We start from the raw sequence: 17,950 nt of genomic DNA on the forward strand, positions 1-17,950 counted from the left end.
GCACCAGACATCTCTCAAGTTCATTTGTAAAAAATTTAATTCAGAAAAATGTAATTTAATGTAATTCAGAAAAAACTTTCAATCATTTGTCAACATTGATTTCAAATTTTATTCTAATAAATAAATAAATAAAAATTGTTAACATTATATGTAATTTTAAACTTTTCAATTTATCATGTTTTTAAATTAAAAAATACAATTTATTTTTCAAGTAAATAAACTATAACCGTTCATGAATTTTGAAACTCTTTTTTTACTTACTGAATTATTGAAATGGATTCATGAGAGTGACATAATACTACTTATCTAGGGTATTGGTCTTTGATGTGGACATACATGTTACTAAGTCTAACAAATTGTACTAGAATTGAAATATTAAAAAATATGAGTTATTAATTAATAGTTACATTATTATTCATAATAGATTAATTTTTTTTTAATACACATTACTCTTAATTTGTAACTGTTAATTTTTATACTTTTAAAATTTCAAGCTGGTATTTTGCCCTAAAAATTAGCATATTTTGAAAATTTCCAACATTTTTCAGAGAAGTTCATAATTTTTCTTTTCTTAAATTTTCAAATAAATGACGAATAAACAAAAAAGTATATAAAACATTGAAATTTCTATTGAAAACAAACAATTATTCAGACAAATCACAAATAATAATTAATTCAAAATTCCAAACATGGTTTTGTAATATATAATTTTAAGCAATATCAAATGGGTGCAAATTATTAACATACAATTGAAATGACGTTTTATACAAATAAAAATTTGAGTTAAACTCAAAATTTCATGAACCTAAAATTTTCTGAGTATAAATGCCTAATGGAAAGGAAGAGTCAAGGATTAACATAATGGCTGTTTACTTTTATCATTAATACTTTAAATGAAAGTAGTCTAAACAGATCCTTAGTGACGCATATGGTTCTCTTGCTCATTAATTCCTTGTTTCAACATTACTTTATCTCTTCTGGTTGTATTGAATCCTCATTCATCTGAAAATTATTTTAAAGAAAAAGAGTCAAGTTTTTATAAACTTTTTTGAATAGCATCTGCAAAATTTCAAAACTATATATTAATTTGTTTTTGCTGCCAACAATATTGAAAATCTTTAGATTCATGAAATTTTGAGTTTAACTCAAATTTTTAATTTGTATAAAAGATCAATTGAATGTTAATAATTTTCACCCGTTTGATATTATATGTATTTGCAAGAAATTATATGTTACAAAACCATGTTTGGAATTTCTAATCGACTATTAAATGTGATTTGTCTGAATTCTTTGTTTTCAATAGAAATTTCAATGTTTTATATACTTTTTTGTTTATTCGTCATTTATTTGAAAATTTAGGAGAGAAAAATTATGAACTTCTCTGAAAGATGTTGGAGAGTTTCTCAGTACAATTTAATCCTTTAAAGATTGTGATACATGAGATTTACATGCCTGGTCTTTCAGAAGAATCTTCCATGTCTCTATACACGGCAGCAAACTGATAATTTGATAACCAGTATACGTTAATAACTGAAACTGCATGATTATTAATATTTGGTGGTGGAACTGTTTTAACAGCTTTTAATTCAGGTTTATATTGAGTTAAAGCACCATCAGATGATCCAATAACTATCTGCTTACCCTTTGGGCTCCAACACAAGCAACTGAAAAAATAAAACAATATACTATATATCAAATAAATTATTAAATACTTTAAATTTATATTAATATTAAATTAGTACAGCCATAGATTTTTAATTAAAAAAAAAACCACTTGAATTTTTGCATGTAATTAGCTTTTAACGTAAGAATGAAAATAAAAAAAATCTATACATTATAATTGTACAATTAAAAAAACATCAATAAATTTCCATTTTTTCCGGATTATCCCAAAAACCTTTAAAAATAAATTAATACAGTTTAAAAAATGAGTTTGTAATAATTTAAATGGGAAAATTTTTCACAAAAAAAGGCCTCGCTGTTGTTTTTATAAATGTAATAGATTTTTGGTAAAATGCAACTTAAATAAACATTTTCATAAAACGGAGAGAAAAGAAAAAAATTTGATCATTATCAAAAAAAAGGTTTACTAGGCTAGTGAATTCTTTTCTGGTTACTAATAAATATATTCACAAGAAATATCTTAATAAAAGGTCTTTCAGCCATAATGACCTTACTATATTACTTAAATTTTTGGCAATATAAAATTTCTTACACTATATTTTGATTTTCAAGAATTAAAAATTTCAACTACATTAAAAATTCATAATTTTGAATAATATAAAAACACAATGTTTGAATAGAATTAAAATAAATTTTTAAGTAAAATTAAAATGTATTTTATGAAATAAATGTTAAGAACTAAAAGGAAATGTTTACTTTTTATTTTTTTATTTTCAAATCAGTACTGGACTCTTGACCAGAAATGGTTTGAAATAAAACAATGTTTTTATTCTGAGCTCTCTGTAGTTGGAATGCAATAAACTATTATAAAAATGGCAGAATGATCTTGTATCAGTAATATTTTACTAGCCTCATCTTTGTAGCGGTAGCTACTATTAATTAAATAATTTATCTAAGCAGAAAATTAAAAATAATTCTTCAATTCTTCTTTAAATTTGAAGTCAAAGTCAAATTAAGGTTGATAGTAATAAGGTTGAAAGTCAAATAAAGTTGATAGTAATTTGATTTTAGTTAGCTCTAACTTCAAAAGTAAATATAATGAAGGGAATTGAAAATATACAACAGGTTATCCAGAAGGTAAGTTCCACAGGGCTAAAGATCATGTAAAATTTTTATTGCTCCTTGAATTACAGATCTTAAAATTTTTTTGGGATATCTGAGTTATATCTCTTTGCCATAGAATGATGTCGCCTGCAATGTCATTCCCAAGATTACTTCATTTTAAGCATTAAGTACAACATCCATGTATCATCCCCAGTGCTATACAGCTAATGAAGTCATCACCTTGTTCTCTGCACCACATAAAAAATTTCAATGCATAATCTGACTTTTCATTTTGTAATTTTCAGTTAAGCATCTTCTGCATCCACATCCAGTATGCACACAATTTCAAATAATTTAATTTCTCAGAAACAATTCAAAGTAAAAGCTTCAGTGAGATTTCTAGAAAATGCGCAAATTACTTGTGATGGTGAATGATTTGTTCTCTTAAATCTTGGCATAAATTGCACAGAATATTTTTATTTCTAACTGTATATTTGAAATTTTGGTTAAGTGCAAGAATCTCAGAATTAACTACATACATAAATTATAAATTAAAACTACAAATATAAATCATAATTTCTGTGTTTTTTCTGTTCTTCAGGCAGTTGAGCACAGTACACAAAATGTAGGTTAAGTATCTGTGTACATTAAAAAAACGGTTTCTGACATTTACCCCATTTTTTATAAAATAATTTTTATTATTCATTTACTGTTATATTTCAAATACAACACGTTTGCATTTAAACAAGATAGGGACAAACAAATCCACAAAGATAAACAACAAATTCACCAGATCCTTGCCAGGAACTGAACCCAAGACCAGTAATTATAGAAGCCAATATACTAACCATTAAACAGACTAAACAACCAATTATTGAATGATAAAATAAAACATTTTATATAGGATTTTGCTCTAAGCAGTAGTTTATTTTATTTTTTTTACATTTTTCCGGAATAACAGCATTAGTCCTGAAAAAATTGTAATTTTGAAAACTGCTCCACTCTAGATATACAATTTTTTTATATTAATCTAATCTGCACAATACAACCTGTATAAAAAGATACAACCAGTTTGGAATTTGTGTAAAATTGAGTCAAAAGTTTACTTTGGTCGATGAACTATACTCTACCATTAAGATATTTGAAAAAACTTCATGAGAAGACTTAACAACTTAACAATAACTCAATTTTTTTGTTTTTCATCAGATAAATTAATACAAGGCTCGGTTCAAAAGTAAGAGCCGATAAGTTATAAATAGCGAGTGGCAACAATGATTGGTTCACACATATGCAGTAACTTTAAGTGGTCTGTTGGGCATGTAACCCCCACATTACCGTCAATTCACTGTTGTTTGCGTAAACTGTGTGCACAATTTACAAGTTTGACTAGTGCTTTCAAATATCACAGAACAATATTTGCATGTACTTTTCTCGACTGCTTTAACCACGAGGGAAACAAATTTTTTCCCATACTGTTAGCAGTGACAACAAAACATGGATTTTGTACATCAATGCTAAGGTAAAACAGAATTACATGCAGTGGCATCATTATAGTTTACCTAAACTGAAAAAATTCAAATAGTCTTGAAGGAAAATCATGGCAACTGTATTCTGGGACCAAAAGGGTGTGCTTTTGACTGATTTCATAGAACCTGGAACATCTATCACAAGTCTATGGTGAAACACTGTCTAAACTGAGTCATGCCATTCTGATGAAAACTGATGACAGGGAATGCTAAAATCAGGAACTGTTCTTCTTCAGGATAAAGCACATCCACATATGGTTGCATGCATAACAAACAATTAAAAAATTCGGATAAGAGATTTTTGTTCATTCCCCTTACAGTGTAATCTCCCACTCAATGACTACCATCTCTTCCTAAACCTCAAATACTGACTAGCATCTCAAAAATTCAAGAAATGCAAAGAGTTGAAAATTTCTGTGCAGAAGTGGCTACAATCCCAGGTGGTAGAATATCATGCAGTAACTTTGAAGAAGCTTGTTTCACAATGTCAAGTGCTTAGAACAAAATGGTAATTTATTATTCAGTGCATAATGAGCAGTTGATGCATACAGACATGGTGCTGGCAAGCTCCTGGTTAATAGTAGTCATAGAGCATAGTACCAAGTTAAATCATGAGTAATTCCAATAATGTTTAAAGTCGACTAATCGCAATTCGAAGGATAAAATACAGTGTGAAATTTGTAAACATTTTTATCGTCCAAAATGTATTTTTCTCACAGATACAGAAGTTAAAATTTTTATCTCCAGCGGTTGGGCTTGGTTTTGTAGCGAGTGCAAACGTGACTGTAAGGCCAATTATAGCCCTAATGACTCCAAATCAAAATCGGATCCTCTTACAATCCTGAAGGGGACTGTTGATAAAAATGACAGAAGACTGATTGGGTCAAAGGAGAATGCAACAGGATTAGGGTGTTTCTCTTGAGTTGTCATAATAAGATGTTTTGAACAAACAACAAAAAATAATTGAGCAGCAAAATGAAATTATCAAAGGTCTGCATGTTAAAAATTTAATCTTGAAGAAAGAAGTCACAGATCTACAAGTGAAAACTTTAAAACTGCAAACAGTGAGATATTTGGTTTTCACTTACCACTTGAAAACATCTTAAAACAGTAATCAAAGTGGAATATGAATATATATATATATATATATATATATATATATATATATATATGCCACCAGCTCAAAAAACAAAATATGGTATTTTTATGAAGTACCTTCATCAACCAGGTATTATCATTCGAATCGTTAGGAAGCTTGACAAAGAAAACCCATTGCAAAGAAGACATGTGAAGAGAGTTTTCTGTGAGATGTATTGGGCTGAAGATGGAGAATCCAATATATATTAATCAATCATTATCGCAGGCTCATCACATTTTATCTGCTAAGTGTAAGCAGGTTAAACAAGTAAAAGGTTATAAATATTTATGGATGAATAGATCAGGAAATATTAAATTTAGAAAAGATGAAAAAAGAGAAAGTTCTGGTAATATCTAATGTAAGTGATTTTAATTTCTAGAAAGGTAATTTTTATGAGTTTTATAAGGTAATATCCGGATCGGATGAGCAATCTTTGTACAACCGCACAAATATGGAAGAGGTGTTTGATCATTTCTATGACCTGATTTATTGGGTGTTTGCTTTGAGTAAAAGTACTGTAAAATGAATGACTATGTCCAAATATCTCTCTTAGTTTAATAGAAATATTATTAAAAAATCAAATTCAACAATAAATAAGCACGTAAGAAGAGAATATTAGTATATTAGTTTATTATTTAAATAGGTTTAAGGAAGTAAGAGCTTGTGTTAAGTATGAAATAAACATAGTATACAAAATTGTATTTAAGCAATATACAGAAGGAAATAGGAGTTAATATTAAGCCATTTTGGAATTACTTGCAGAGTAAAAGAATGAAGCAGAGTCAATAAGGAAACCATGCACATGATGAACATAAATAATATAAATATTATCTGGAATCCATTCTCCTACAAATTTGAATTCAATCAAGATTGTGCAGAATAAATTTCTAAGATTCTTATATTACAAGAAATTCAAAAACTTTTATCGTTTGGGATATCATACTCAGAATCTGAAAGAAATATTTAACATCAAATCCTTAAAAGTAAGGTGAGAAATCGCCCCAAAGGTACTTTTTTATAAATCTATATATCGCTTGGTGAAGCTTGACACTGCTAGAGTATGTTTGTTTCTTTGTGTCTCCAAATATTTATAACTAATAAATAAGACATAAATACGTAATAAAGCAGACCTAGACCTGACATGTTCATTATTCCAAGAACTAATATGGCCCATCATTCTACGTCTTACCTCTTAAGGATGTCTCTTGCTAATAGATTAAATCAAGACTATCGATATAATTTGATAGTTTACCTAATGTAAAATTATTTTAACAGTCACTCACTAGCCATAACAAATGAATAATTACAACCAGTATGTATTCTTTCTATTATATCTAGTTTAGTAGTTTTATATATTTTAGTTAGTATTAGTTGTAATTTAATTAAGATGAAAAATTTATTGATGTTAATAAGGTTATTATATGATGCAATCTGTTAGCCATTGAATTACTGTTCAATAAATAAATTAGTGGAAAAATAAAATAAATAACTAAATATTTGAAAACATTAATAAATTTTTCATTTTTTCAACTGTTCTCATTTTGTTACAGACTGACGCTTACTTTTGAACTATACCTCGTATTATACTGCTGAAGTCACTGTTTAGTAAAATAGCATAACTAAACATAACTTTTCAGAGTAAAATTAAATGACACTTGCTTTAGCCACTCAGAATTGCACACAACCTATTTTAGTTAAGAACTTTCTTAATTATTCTGTAAAGATCAACTCGTAAAAATTAAAAAATAATATTCTTTGTATCATTTTTAGTTTCTAACAGAACAGTGAATGCATATAACACATGATAAATAACAATAACATCAGCAAATCATTACATGTTTATTTATTTCCCTTGGATTGGTGTTCTGTTTTCAATTTTTTCTTTTAATTCATTTACTGCTTCTCAACATAAAAATAAAAAAATAATGTAAATATGCTAATCCTTTATCCATCTCTGTACTGCCGCCAACCTCTTTCAACTTTGTATTCTCATTATTTTTACGTGATTTTTGTACAAAATACAAAAACTTTCTCTTTCTCTAAATTTTAATTCTATCTTCAAAATTTTTAACATTTGACTGAGTTTCCAAACTTTTCCTGAAATTCAATTAGTTCCCATTTAGTATTCCTTTTGTTCTGTATTTCTATAAATTAACATACTATTTGGTAGAATCAAATGTTAACCTCATAGTGTAGTAACAACTCTATTTATAATAATTAATTATTCTTATCTGATGCTTTCCTTGATATTAAGCGTACTTTTCTGAATTCTGCATACTTCTCACTGAATTATTTGGCAAATTTTAAATAATATGTACAACATGACAAATAAGGACCTTTTTAATACAAAAACAAAAATGAGTAAAATATTAAAAAAACCATTCAGTAAATAAGAAATTTAAATATGCATTATTTTTCCATATAGTGACCAATCACTGCAACACATTTTTCATATTGTTCTATTAACTTTATTACACTGTCTGAAAAATTTTCCCGTCAGTTATTTAGACCAACTATCTTTCATTTCCTTATCATTTTCAAACTTCTGTGATGCAAGCAGAAAAACAATGACTTGCAAACAGAGTAATAAAATTGTAGAACAATATGAAAAATGAGTTGCAGTGAATGGTCACTATATGGGAAAATAATACATACTTAAATTTCTTTAATTTACTGAATGGTTTTTTTATATTTTACTCATTTTTGTTTTTATATTAAAAAGGTCCTTATTTGTCATGTTTTACGTATTATTTAAAATTTGTAAAATAATTCATTGAGAAGTATGCAGAATTCAGAAAAGTATCCTTAAATTTTAAAAAAGCATACTTTTACCATATCAAGGAAAGAATCAGATAAGAATAATTATTACAAATAGCATTGTTTTTATTAGAGAAAAAGCTAATAAATTCCTAGGTGCAAGGTCAAAACTGGACAGTGGATATTCAAAGATTTGCCAGTGAAATTGTTTCAATTCTTGAAACTATGTTTCTATGCACAAAAACAAATTTTTTTGGGATAGCTTTCCACATACTGTTCTGAATAGCAAGAAAGTTTTTTTTTATGCATTTCACAACACAAATTGTCATCTTTATATATATATATATATAAATGAATGTTTGTTTGTCCAGTACGCGTTCCTATACCATTCATCTGATTACGATGGCTTTAGTGAGTTGTGTGCATGCCCATGAAGGTTTCTGAATTAGTTCAGACCCACTAGGTGGCAATTCTGTAAGACATTCACAAAGCGTGAATGAAATGATCTTGAGTAACCAGCTCATTAAAATTAAAGAAATTGCAAGTGAACTTAACATCAGTTATGGTAGGTAGTGTGTTTGTAATTATTCACGATCAGCTTGATTACCGTAAGATGTGTGCACGACCTGCCACAACATCAACGTTTTGCATCTGCTCTTTCTTTTCTTCAACATTATTCCAGAGTTGGCCCACAGTTTTTGAAACAAATCATTACAGGGGATGAGAGCTGGGTGCTTCATTACACTCCTCAGTTTAAACGAGCATCACATGAATGGAGACAAAAATTCACCGCAGCCAAAACAAGTGAAAACATCTCCACATGTTCAAAAGGTTATGCCGATAGTCTTTATCGATTCTGAGGGAGTTGTTTACAGTGAATTTATGCGCCAAGGAGCAGCAATCAATGCCGAATCTTGTGAGACTTGAAAAAAATTGCGTAAAATCATTAAAGATCAAAGTCTCGGAAAATTGAAAGATGGATGGGGTCATTTTTCTTCACGACCACGCTACTCCTCATTCAGCCTCATGTGACAAAGGAGTTACTGCAAAAATTCAAGTGGTAAGTGTGGTCTCATCCGCCTTACAGCCCTGACCTAGCAACCTGCGACTACCACCTGTTTGGTCCTCTCAAGTGAGACCTGGGAGGAGAGCACTTCGCCAATGATGATGAACTTAAGGGAGCGGTCCTTAGATGGTTGAAGAAAATTGGATGAAATTTTTATGAATGGAATTGAAAAACTTGTCACAGGGTATGAAAAGTGTTTAGAAAAACTTGGCGATTATTTCGAAAAACTGATAAAAATATGTAGTTTTTGTTCAATAAAAAGAAAATTGTCTTATAAATATGTGTTTGTTTCACAGAGGGGGTGTAACTTACTTTCTGATCGTCCCTCATATATTAGTTACATGAAAAGAGATATTTTTGCAAAAAATGGTGCTGGGGGTCGAGATATTTTGAAAAATTTTATTTCTGATCAGATTAGGTACATATTCAGAATATATGTTACTTACATGGAAAACTTCTGCAAAAAATGGTCCCACTAGATGGCGCTGGGGTTGAGATATTTGGAAAGATTGCATTTACGGTCTGAACTGCCTTATATTCAGAATATATATTAGTTACATGAAAATAAATATTTTTGCAAAAAAGCTAAGTGGTGCTGGGGTTGAGATATTTGGAAAAAATTGTATTTATGGACCGATTTGGCTCATATTCAGAATAAGTATTAGTTAACGTGAAAAGAAAAATGTTTGCAAAAACTTACCAGCTAGCTGGCGCTGGTGTCAAGATATTTACGAAACAAACAAACAGACTTTCTTCTTCTGTATATGTAAAAGGCAACATTCATATATACATGAGGGGAAGAAGGGAGAAAAGGAAAAAGAACAAAGGGAACTAGGGAAAACAGAAAAAATTGAAAAGGGAAATAAGAAAAAAGTTAAACAGAGAAAAAGGGAAAAAGAAGAAGGGGGAAATAGGAATAAGAGGAAATTGGAAAAGGGGGAAAGGAAAAATGGAAAGGGAAAGAGAAAAAGGAAGAAAGGATGTATGAAAAATGGTAAATGGTGAAAGGGGGAGATATGGAGAAGGGAAATAAGAAAATTTAGAAAAGGGAAAGGAGAACAGAGAATGGGAAAAGGGGATTAGGTAAAATGTTAAATTTTATGAACTCTGTAATGTTCAATTTTTTAATGTTTCATCAAACTTTTGATTGTGTTCATTTAATCTATATACTTACTGAAATCTAGCAATAGTGAAGTATTGCCGGGTCTGCAAGTATATATATATATAAATGTTTGTTTGACTCGTATGTGTTTCTATACCATTCATGCAATTGTGATCAATCTTTGGTGAGTTGTGCGCACACTGCAAGATTTCTGAATTATTTTGAATCCGCTATGTGGCGCTGGGATAGAGATATTTCAGAAAATTGTATTTATTGTCCATTTTGGCCCATTTTCAGAATATACGAGGGATAACTCTAAAGGAAAGACTGCTGAGAAATTTCTCTCCTTAAGGTTGGCAAAACTGTGTTGTTCATGGCCATGCTAGTTTTCAATAAAACAACATCCCTTTGTTTCACTCCAAAAACAGGAGCCATAAGCTTCCTTTCTGAATGTTTTGTTTAATCATTTTTGATCTTGCAGATAATAAATGATGTTACTGCATCTATTTCTGCTTCGTTTCAAACATTAGAGCAATACCCAAATCTAATCTTCAATCACAATGCGATTAAGCAGTCATCTACTTATATCAGCAGCGATGCAAAAATGTTTGAGTTGTAACCTAATTTTTGTTAAAAATGTCAACATTTTTGGCATTTACTTGGCACAATTTTTTATAACCTATTTTTTTCTGTTAATTTTTTTTATGTCACTAAACGCAAAACATTTTGATTCATTTGATAATCATAAAACTGTAAATCTGTTTGCAAATTTTTTGTCCTCTTCATCCTATAAATCACTTGTAATCACAAACAGAAGACATTCTTTGTCAAAAATACTCATTCCGCCTACTTGAAATAAACATAGTTTTCAAATAAATATGACCATTAAACAACAGTTAGTTTATAAACATCATAATTATCTTTATGAATTTTAGCAGTAATTTGTTTTCTGTTAAGAAATGAATTAATTACTGCTCAAACCTGACACTTCCTTGATTTCGACACTCACTTTACTTATTAGTACTTATTTCACTTAAACTATGTGCAGCAAAACGTGAATACGACTAGACTTTTCCTAACAACAGGTGACTACTGTTCAAATGAACATGCAATGTAAACACTATCTGTATCCAAAAAATAAATCAATTGTAAAGTTGAAATGACCCTAACTTGAAAATAAGTTTTGTATTTAGTTCTACTAATTCAGATAGTACTCACTAATCCATCACAACGTTATTCTTGTTTACATCTTTCAGAGTACTATCAAATGTGGATTGTTTTTAAGTATCTGATGAAAATATTATTTTCATCAAATATTATTTGATGAAATAATATTTGAAATATAATATTTCATCAATATTATTTTCAGACTTCCATCCAAACCTGTGGTATCATTATACTTAGGTTTCTTTATGTTTTTCTTCTAAGTTTTCCCTCATTTTTTTATGTCTACTTATACGTAACTATTTACTTTTCTACATCACTACATCTTTTGTTCACAGAATATTCCTCTACTAGTTTAGAATTTCTATTAATGTCATTTCTTAAAATGTCGATAGTTTTCTACTTCATTGCTTTTGAATTTATCTATCCATCAGTTATAATACATCTCTTATTGTGTGGAGTAAAATAAGAATACAATTAATAATAAAATAGCAAAAACTTTGAACAGAAAAGTGATAAAGATGTAAGCAAGAGTTATGGCTTTACTAAGTACTTAAGCCACTGAAAAGCAAACAAATATTAACCAAAAGAAGAAATTCTGAGAAGTCCCAAGTGGACTTCTGAAACTGATACGCATAAATTGTGATACAGATTAAGAATAAACAAATAAAAAATTATGATACATCAATAACAGAACTTACGTTGCTTTAGCTTCAACTGGTAAACTGTTGATTTTAAAATTTGTCTCCTCAAATTCATAAACACATACAGAGCCATCGCTGAAACATGAGGCTAACAAATTAGGTACTCCAGGATTCCAACAAAGTCCACAAATTTGAACTTCTGGATTAGATGAACGTACTACATGTCTCACTTGAACATTCTAAAAATAAACAAATAAAACAGTTTATTAAACTGGAATATAAACTACTATTTTTTTTTAATATCTACATAGTGGAAACATAGTTTATTTTGTGGATTTACATAATACAGCAGATAAATAGAATAAAAACAATTGTCTAAAAATATTCTAAATTATTTGATATAAAATAATTTAAAGTACAAATTTTTTATAATAAGTTATATGAGGGGTACAGGGGTCTTGCTTTCCGAGCATTCATTATTCTCATCTACTCAGTTACAAGGTTCACAGTTACGAGAGAAAAATTAAGTTGCACGTGGCACATGACCTTGGCCATAAGACTAGGTACAGTATAGCTGAACCAACTTCCTTGAATTAGGAGAAAGTGACAACAAAAAGACTTTGCTGCTTTTAAGAGCAGTTTCACGAATTTCAAAAGCATTAAGGTTTTAAAAATGTCAAAATTCTGGTAGAAGCTGTTAGTGGCGACGTTGAAGCCAGTGAAACTTATCCTGTGGAATTTACGACGGTGAGTACAGTCCTAAACAAGTTTTTAACATCAACGAAACCAGTTTATACTGGAAAAGAATGCTGTCAAGAACATACATATCGATAAAAGAAAAAGAAGCACCAGGTTTCAAATCATCAAATGATTGTGTGACTGTTCTTGTAGGCGGAAATGCAAACGGTGACAAAAAACATAAGCCTCTTATTGTTTACAGGAGTGAAAATCTTTGAACATTAAAGAATATCTGTAAAAGTTCACTCCCAATTGTATGGAAGTCACGATGGAAAGCATGGATCACAAAAGAAACTTTTGGTAATTGGTTTATTGATTACTTTGTACCTGAAGTAAAAAAATATTGAGAAAGAAAAGTTACAATTTAAGGCCCTCCTTGTTGTGGATAACGCTTCAGCCCAATACCATTGATAAAATTTGTGCAACCATGTAAAAAAACCACTTTTTTGCTACCTCATACAACACCCATAATGCAACCTATGGACCAAGGCGTAATAAGCAAACCGAAAGCTTATTACTTACGCTACACGTTCCAAAAAACTAATTAATGAAAGACACAGAAAATGAAAATATCACGAAACAATTTTGGAAAGAATATCCTTCATTGTATTGAACCGATTGGTAAAGCTTGGAAGGATATTTTCATTAAGCTAATGAACAGCTCTAAGAAGAAATTATGTCCAGATGTTGTTACAGACATTGAGGAATTAATGAAAATGCATTACAAAATGAAACCGCAAATCTAGCACATGATGCAGGATTTAGTGAAATAAACAAAAATGATATTGGGGAACTGCTTGAATCATATGCAGTACTGCTACCAAATGAAGATTTGGGCAGTATGAAGCTGTGTGATTCCAATGGAGATGATGTCATAGAGAAAATTTCATCAGTCGCTTCTAAAGAATCAGAACATGTTGATAAGGAATTACATGAGGTTAACAGGAAAATAGATGAAGTTTTGAAATATTTTGTAACAACGATCCAGATCAAGACCGTTCTGGTAAAGTGAAACGCCAAGTGAATGATGTAATAGTGTGTTATCGTGCTGTGCTTAAGGACAAAGAAATAACAGGAAAAAATAAATAGATAATAAAAATAAGTTTTTTTTTCTATTAATTTAAAAATTATGAACTGTATGCAAATCTTACGACTGATTTTATTAATATACTGTACGGTACTGTACTGTTGTTAAATTAAGAATATATGCTTTGTAAGATACAAAAAATTACATGTTTTAAGATTTACTTTGTTGTTTTATTTTATTGTAAGTAGTGTATACTAAGTAATTTTGTTCACTTATGATGTACAGCATAACTTAGTCATTATTAAAAATTTAGACATACTGTATTAGGTTCATTTCCATATCTGCATGCTTTACTACCATAATTAATTAACTAGCAATTTTTCATCGAGGCACTTTCCCTAAAAATTTTTAATCCTTGTTTAAAGTTGTTTCACTTTAAGTGGTAATGTTGCAGAACCAATTATCCTCGGATAATGAGGACCCCCTGTGTTAATTCTCAGTTCAAAATAAATAAATAAATAAATAAATATATATATATATATAAAAATATATATATGAACTAGACATATATGAACTAGATATATATATATGAACTATATATATATATATAAATTGAACTAGAACAACAAATATAATTTATGCCATAAATGACAAAATACTTAATTTACTACTCGATTTTAATAAATTTTCTTTCATTTAATATTTTATTAGTTGTAACTAATTTTAATATTAATAATAATTTACACAGTATTTTTTTTTTTTTACTAACTATACTTCTAGTTTCTTTTCAGATTTATTTAAATGATCAGTTGATTGATCATTGGAAGCTACGATACTGATACTGCTTCTATTAATTTTATATGGTTTTATCATAAAAAAAAATAAAAACTTCGTTTTAAATTTAGCTACATTTTTCTCAAATTCTGTCTGATGTAATACAATAATATGTATTTACCTATGAAAAATTTCTCTTGGTGACCACAGATAGAGCACACACATAATTCATTAATATGCATCATAAATTATAATATCAAATTGTTAATTTAGACAATAAGACCAATTCTTTTCTTTTTCGAGACTGCAATGGATAACCTCCTCGATTCCCTACTATACCTAGCACAGGATGCTTGCTTGTTTTACTCAGTTTTAACAATTCCATTTTCAGAAATAATTTGTATTATGTATCAGGTTGTCTATTACAGTTTCAATTATTTCAATTAAAAATTGTCTCAGATATGGCAAGTATTGGAGGGTTTCAGAAGGTTCAAGCTACAACTTTACAGCAGAGTCCTCTGATTAAAATGAAGAAAAATCCATGCAAACCCTGGTCTAGTTTTCAAAAATTCTTCATTTTTGGTTTCAAACAAAGAATGATCTGATACTTCGCTTAAAATGAATGCAATTTATAAGGCTAAATTTATGATTTTGGAAATAAAAAATTGATCTCAATATTATATTAGGGTCGTTCAAAAATTAGAAGTAAGCGGCAATATTGGGAAAATGTTTAATAGAATAAACTGAAATTGTCTAGCACTCAAGTTGGCACAACTGACAGAAAATATCAGCTGTTTGAAAAGGATCTCCATTACTATAACCTCTTTTGTTTATTTCATTATGTCAGATCCACTTGAAATATATAACCATGAAAGAACAGCATGCTGTGATAAGATTATTATTTCCTCAAGAAGTAAAACCGGCAAGATTTACTAGTGAATGTTTAAACATCAAAACAATATAGTAAAAAGAATATTAACCATGAAAAATTTTGTTAAGTGGATTGAACAGTTTTAATCAGGCAAAATACATATCACCAATGTTCATAGCAGCTTAAGACTGGTAGAAGTTTTGACCGACACTTTACAAAATTGCATTAATAATTTTATTCGCCAAGACAGACATATAAAAATTTGAAAACTGCTGAAATTAATAGTGTCAAGTATCAGTACTGTCCATTCCATTTTCTTTGATAAGCTGAATTATCATAAAAAAACATATTAAAGTCAGGTTCCAAGGCACTCGATTCAAAATCATAGGCATCTAAACTCACATTTGTATGGAACTTAAACTGGTTTCTGACAGAAGGCGATGTGAGAATTGTATAACATCATTTAGTTTAATGTTTCAAACATCCGAAATAATTTAATGATAAGAAGTGAATAGAACAAATAGTAGGTGAAACCAGTTCAGTTACAAAAAGAAAACAGATACAAGTGAGGTTAATCTGTCCCTTGGATCAATTCTAAAAAGCAAGCTCAAAAACAATGAAGATCATATTACTGACACTAATACCAAATGACTTTTGTGTAGCTGGAGAATGCATTTGATGAAATAAAATGTACAAAAGTAAAATAAAATAAAGTATTTAAGATTTTAAGAAAATTTAGATTTAAAATACAGAAGTAATTTATAATCTGCAAAAAATAAGGTAGTAATTCTAAGAGTAGAAGAACGAAGAAAGGCAAGGCTCAGAAACGAATAAAAGGCAGTAATCTATTCCTATTGTTTTTTTCAACTTGTATGTCTAACATGAAGGAAAAATCTGAGAGTAACTCTGTTTTCTCAAGAAGAAAAGGTTAAAATGTTAGGATTCTGTTCTTTTGGCGGAAACTAAAGATAAATTGGAAAAAATTCTGAATGACATGGGTTTATTACTAACACAAATTTATATTAAAAATAAACAACAGTAAAACATAAATATTAATGTAAGGATACACAATATATAAGAATGAGAGAACTTTATTTAGAAACCAAAATTACAAAGGATGAAGAAAAGCTAATCGGTACAAGCAATAAGAGGTTCATACAGAAAAGAGGACTGATAGAATCAGAAATAGATCAAAGATTTATAAAGAAATTCTTCAAAATTATTGCGGGGAGTGCAGCACTTTACGGTAGCAAAAATATGAAAATTAGAAAAGAATAGAAAAGAAAAGAACAGAGACCTTAAATACAATGTTACAAGAGGATATAAAAATAAAGTTGGCCAATAAAATTTGACATGAAGGCATCTCTTAAGATGGATAGGAAAGAAGAGAACGTTTTCTGGCAGAATTTTGAGAAAAAGTGTACTTCATTAGCTGACCATATATAAAGATGGTTAAAATAAGTTAATTTGAAGGATACGTAGGAGGTAAAAAGGATAGAGGAAGGCAAAGATGTGAAAATATATGAAACAAATAGTCGAGGATGAAGTTGCAGTAAACACTCTCCCTACAAATATGCTTTTAAAATATATTACCGATTTTATATAAAACGGTGCTATTGAGGCTTTGCTGAAAACAGAATACCAGCATATAAAGTCACAACGTTTTTTGTATAAACTGAACAGAAATCCTTTAACTACGAATTATATAACAACCCTGAAATCCCAGTTTATTAAACGTGGATTACACATAAATAAGAAAAAAGGTAGGCACCATTTTATACCTATCAGATGAATGAAGAAGTCTCATAAGCCGATACAAACTTCCTAGCTCATGCTGCTTTTTCTATATGTATAAAGGTGCCACAAGCATTGTAAACAAGACCTTCAATAGAATTACGAATGATACATTCAAAGAAACAAGTATTAGTTTCGTACTCATAGGGAAAAGAGAACAGAACAGAAGCAGCTTTTAAAATACATTTTTTTTTTTCTAAACTGGGACTCTATATTAATTACAAGCACTTATATCTTTGAGGTTTATTTTAACCAATCATGCACGTAAAAGTAGTTATCCTTACATTAAGGCATCTCAATAAGATATTGGGGACACATGGATTAAGTCAAGCAAATGGATTGTCAAGATGTAAAAATTATATTTTCTTAATGAGTAGTCTGTTAATTTTCAAGAAGTTTTTACAATATCTAATTAAATATAAACACAGTTATTAAAGATTTTACAAGAACCAGCTCATTAAACCATTTCTAATTTTATTCTTACTACATACCCTTCAACTTTCAGGTTGCTGCTCTCAGAGAGTTTCCACGCATTATGATACCATCAAGTTATTAAGGGATTTCATTTAGGTTTCATACAAGACTAACACTATTCAATAATAAAATGACTATTTTTACACAC

General features: G+C 29.2%; 1 protein-coding gene across 3 annotated transcripts in view; it reads right to left on the reverse strand.

Annotated features, from left to right (window-relative positions):
• The window catches only part of LOC142327260 (uncharacterized), a 170,309-nt gene that overhangs the window by 130,522 nt on the left and 21,837 nt on the right, over positions 1–17,950 (reverse strand). For all 3 annotated transcript variants that reach the window (XM_075370119.1, XM_075370117.1, XM_075370118.1), the window contains exons 4-5: positions 12,182–12,363; positions 1,453–1,664 (exon numbers count right to left, since the gene is read on the reverse strand). In XM_075370119.1, coding sequence (XP_075226234.1) covers positions 1,453–1,664; positions 12,182–12,363 — 394 coding nt within the window. The remainder of the gene's footprint in view (positions 1–1,452; positions 1,665–12,181; positions 12,364–17,950) is intronic.

This window comes from Lycorma delicatula, chromosome 7 (assembly GCF_047948215.1).
Source record: "Lycorma delicatula isolate Av1 chromosome 7, ASM4794821v1, whole genome shotgun sequence".
NCBI lineage: Eukaryota > Metazoa > Arthropoda > Insecta > Hemiptera > Fulgoridae > Lycorma > Lycorma delicatula.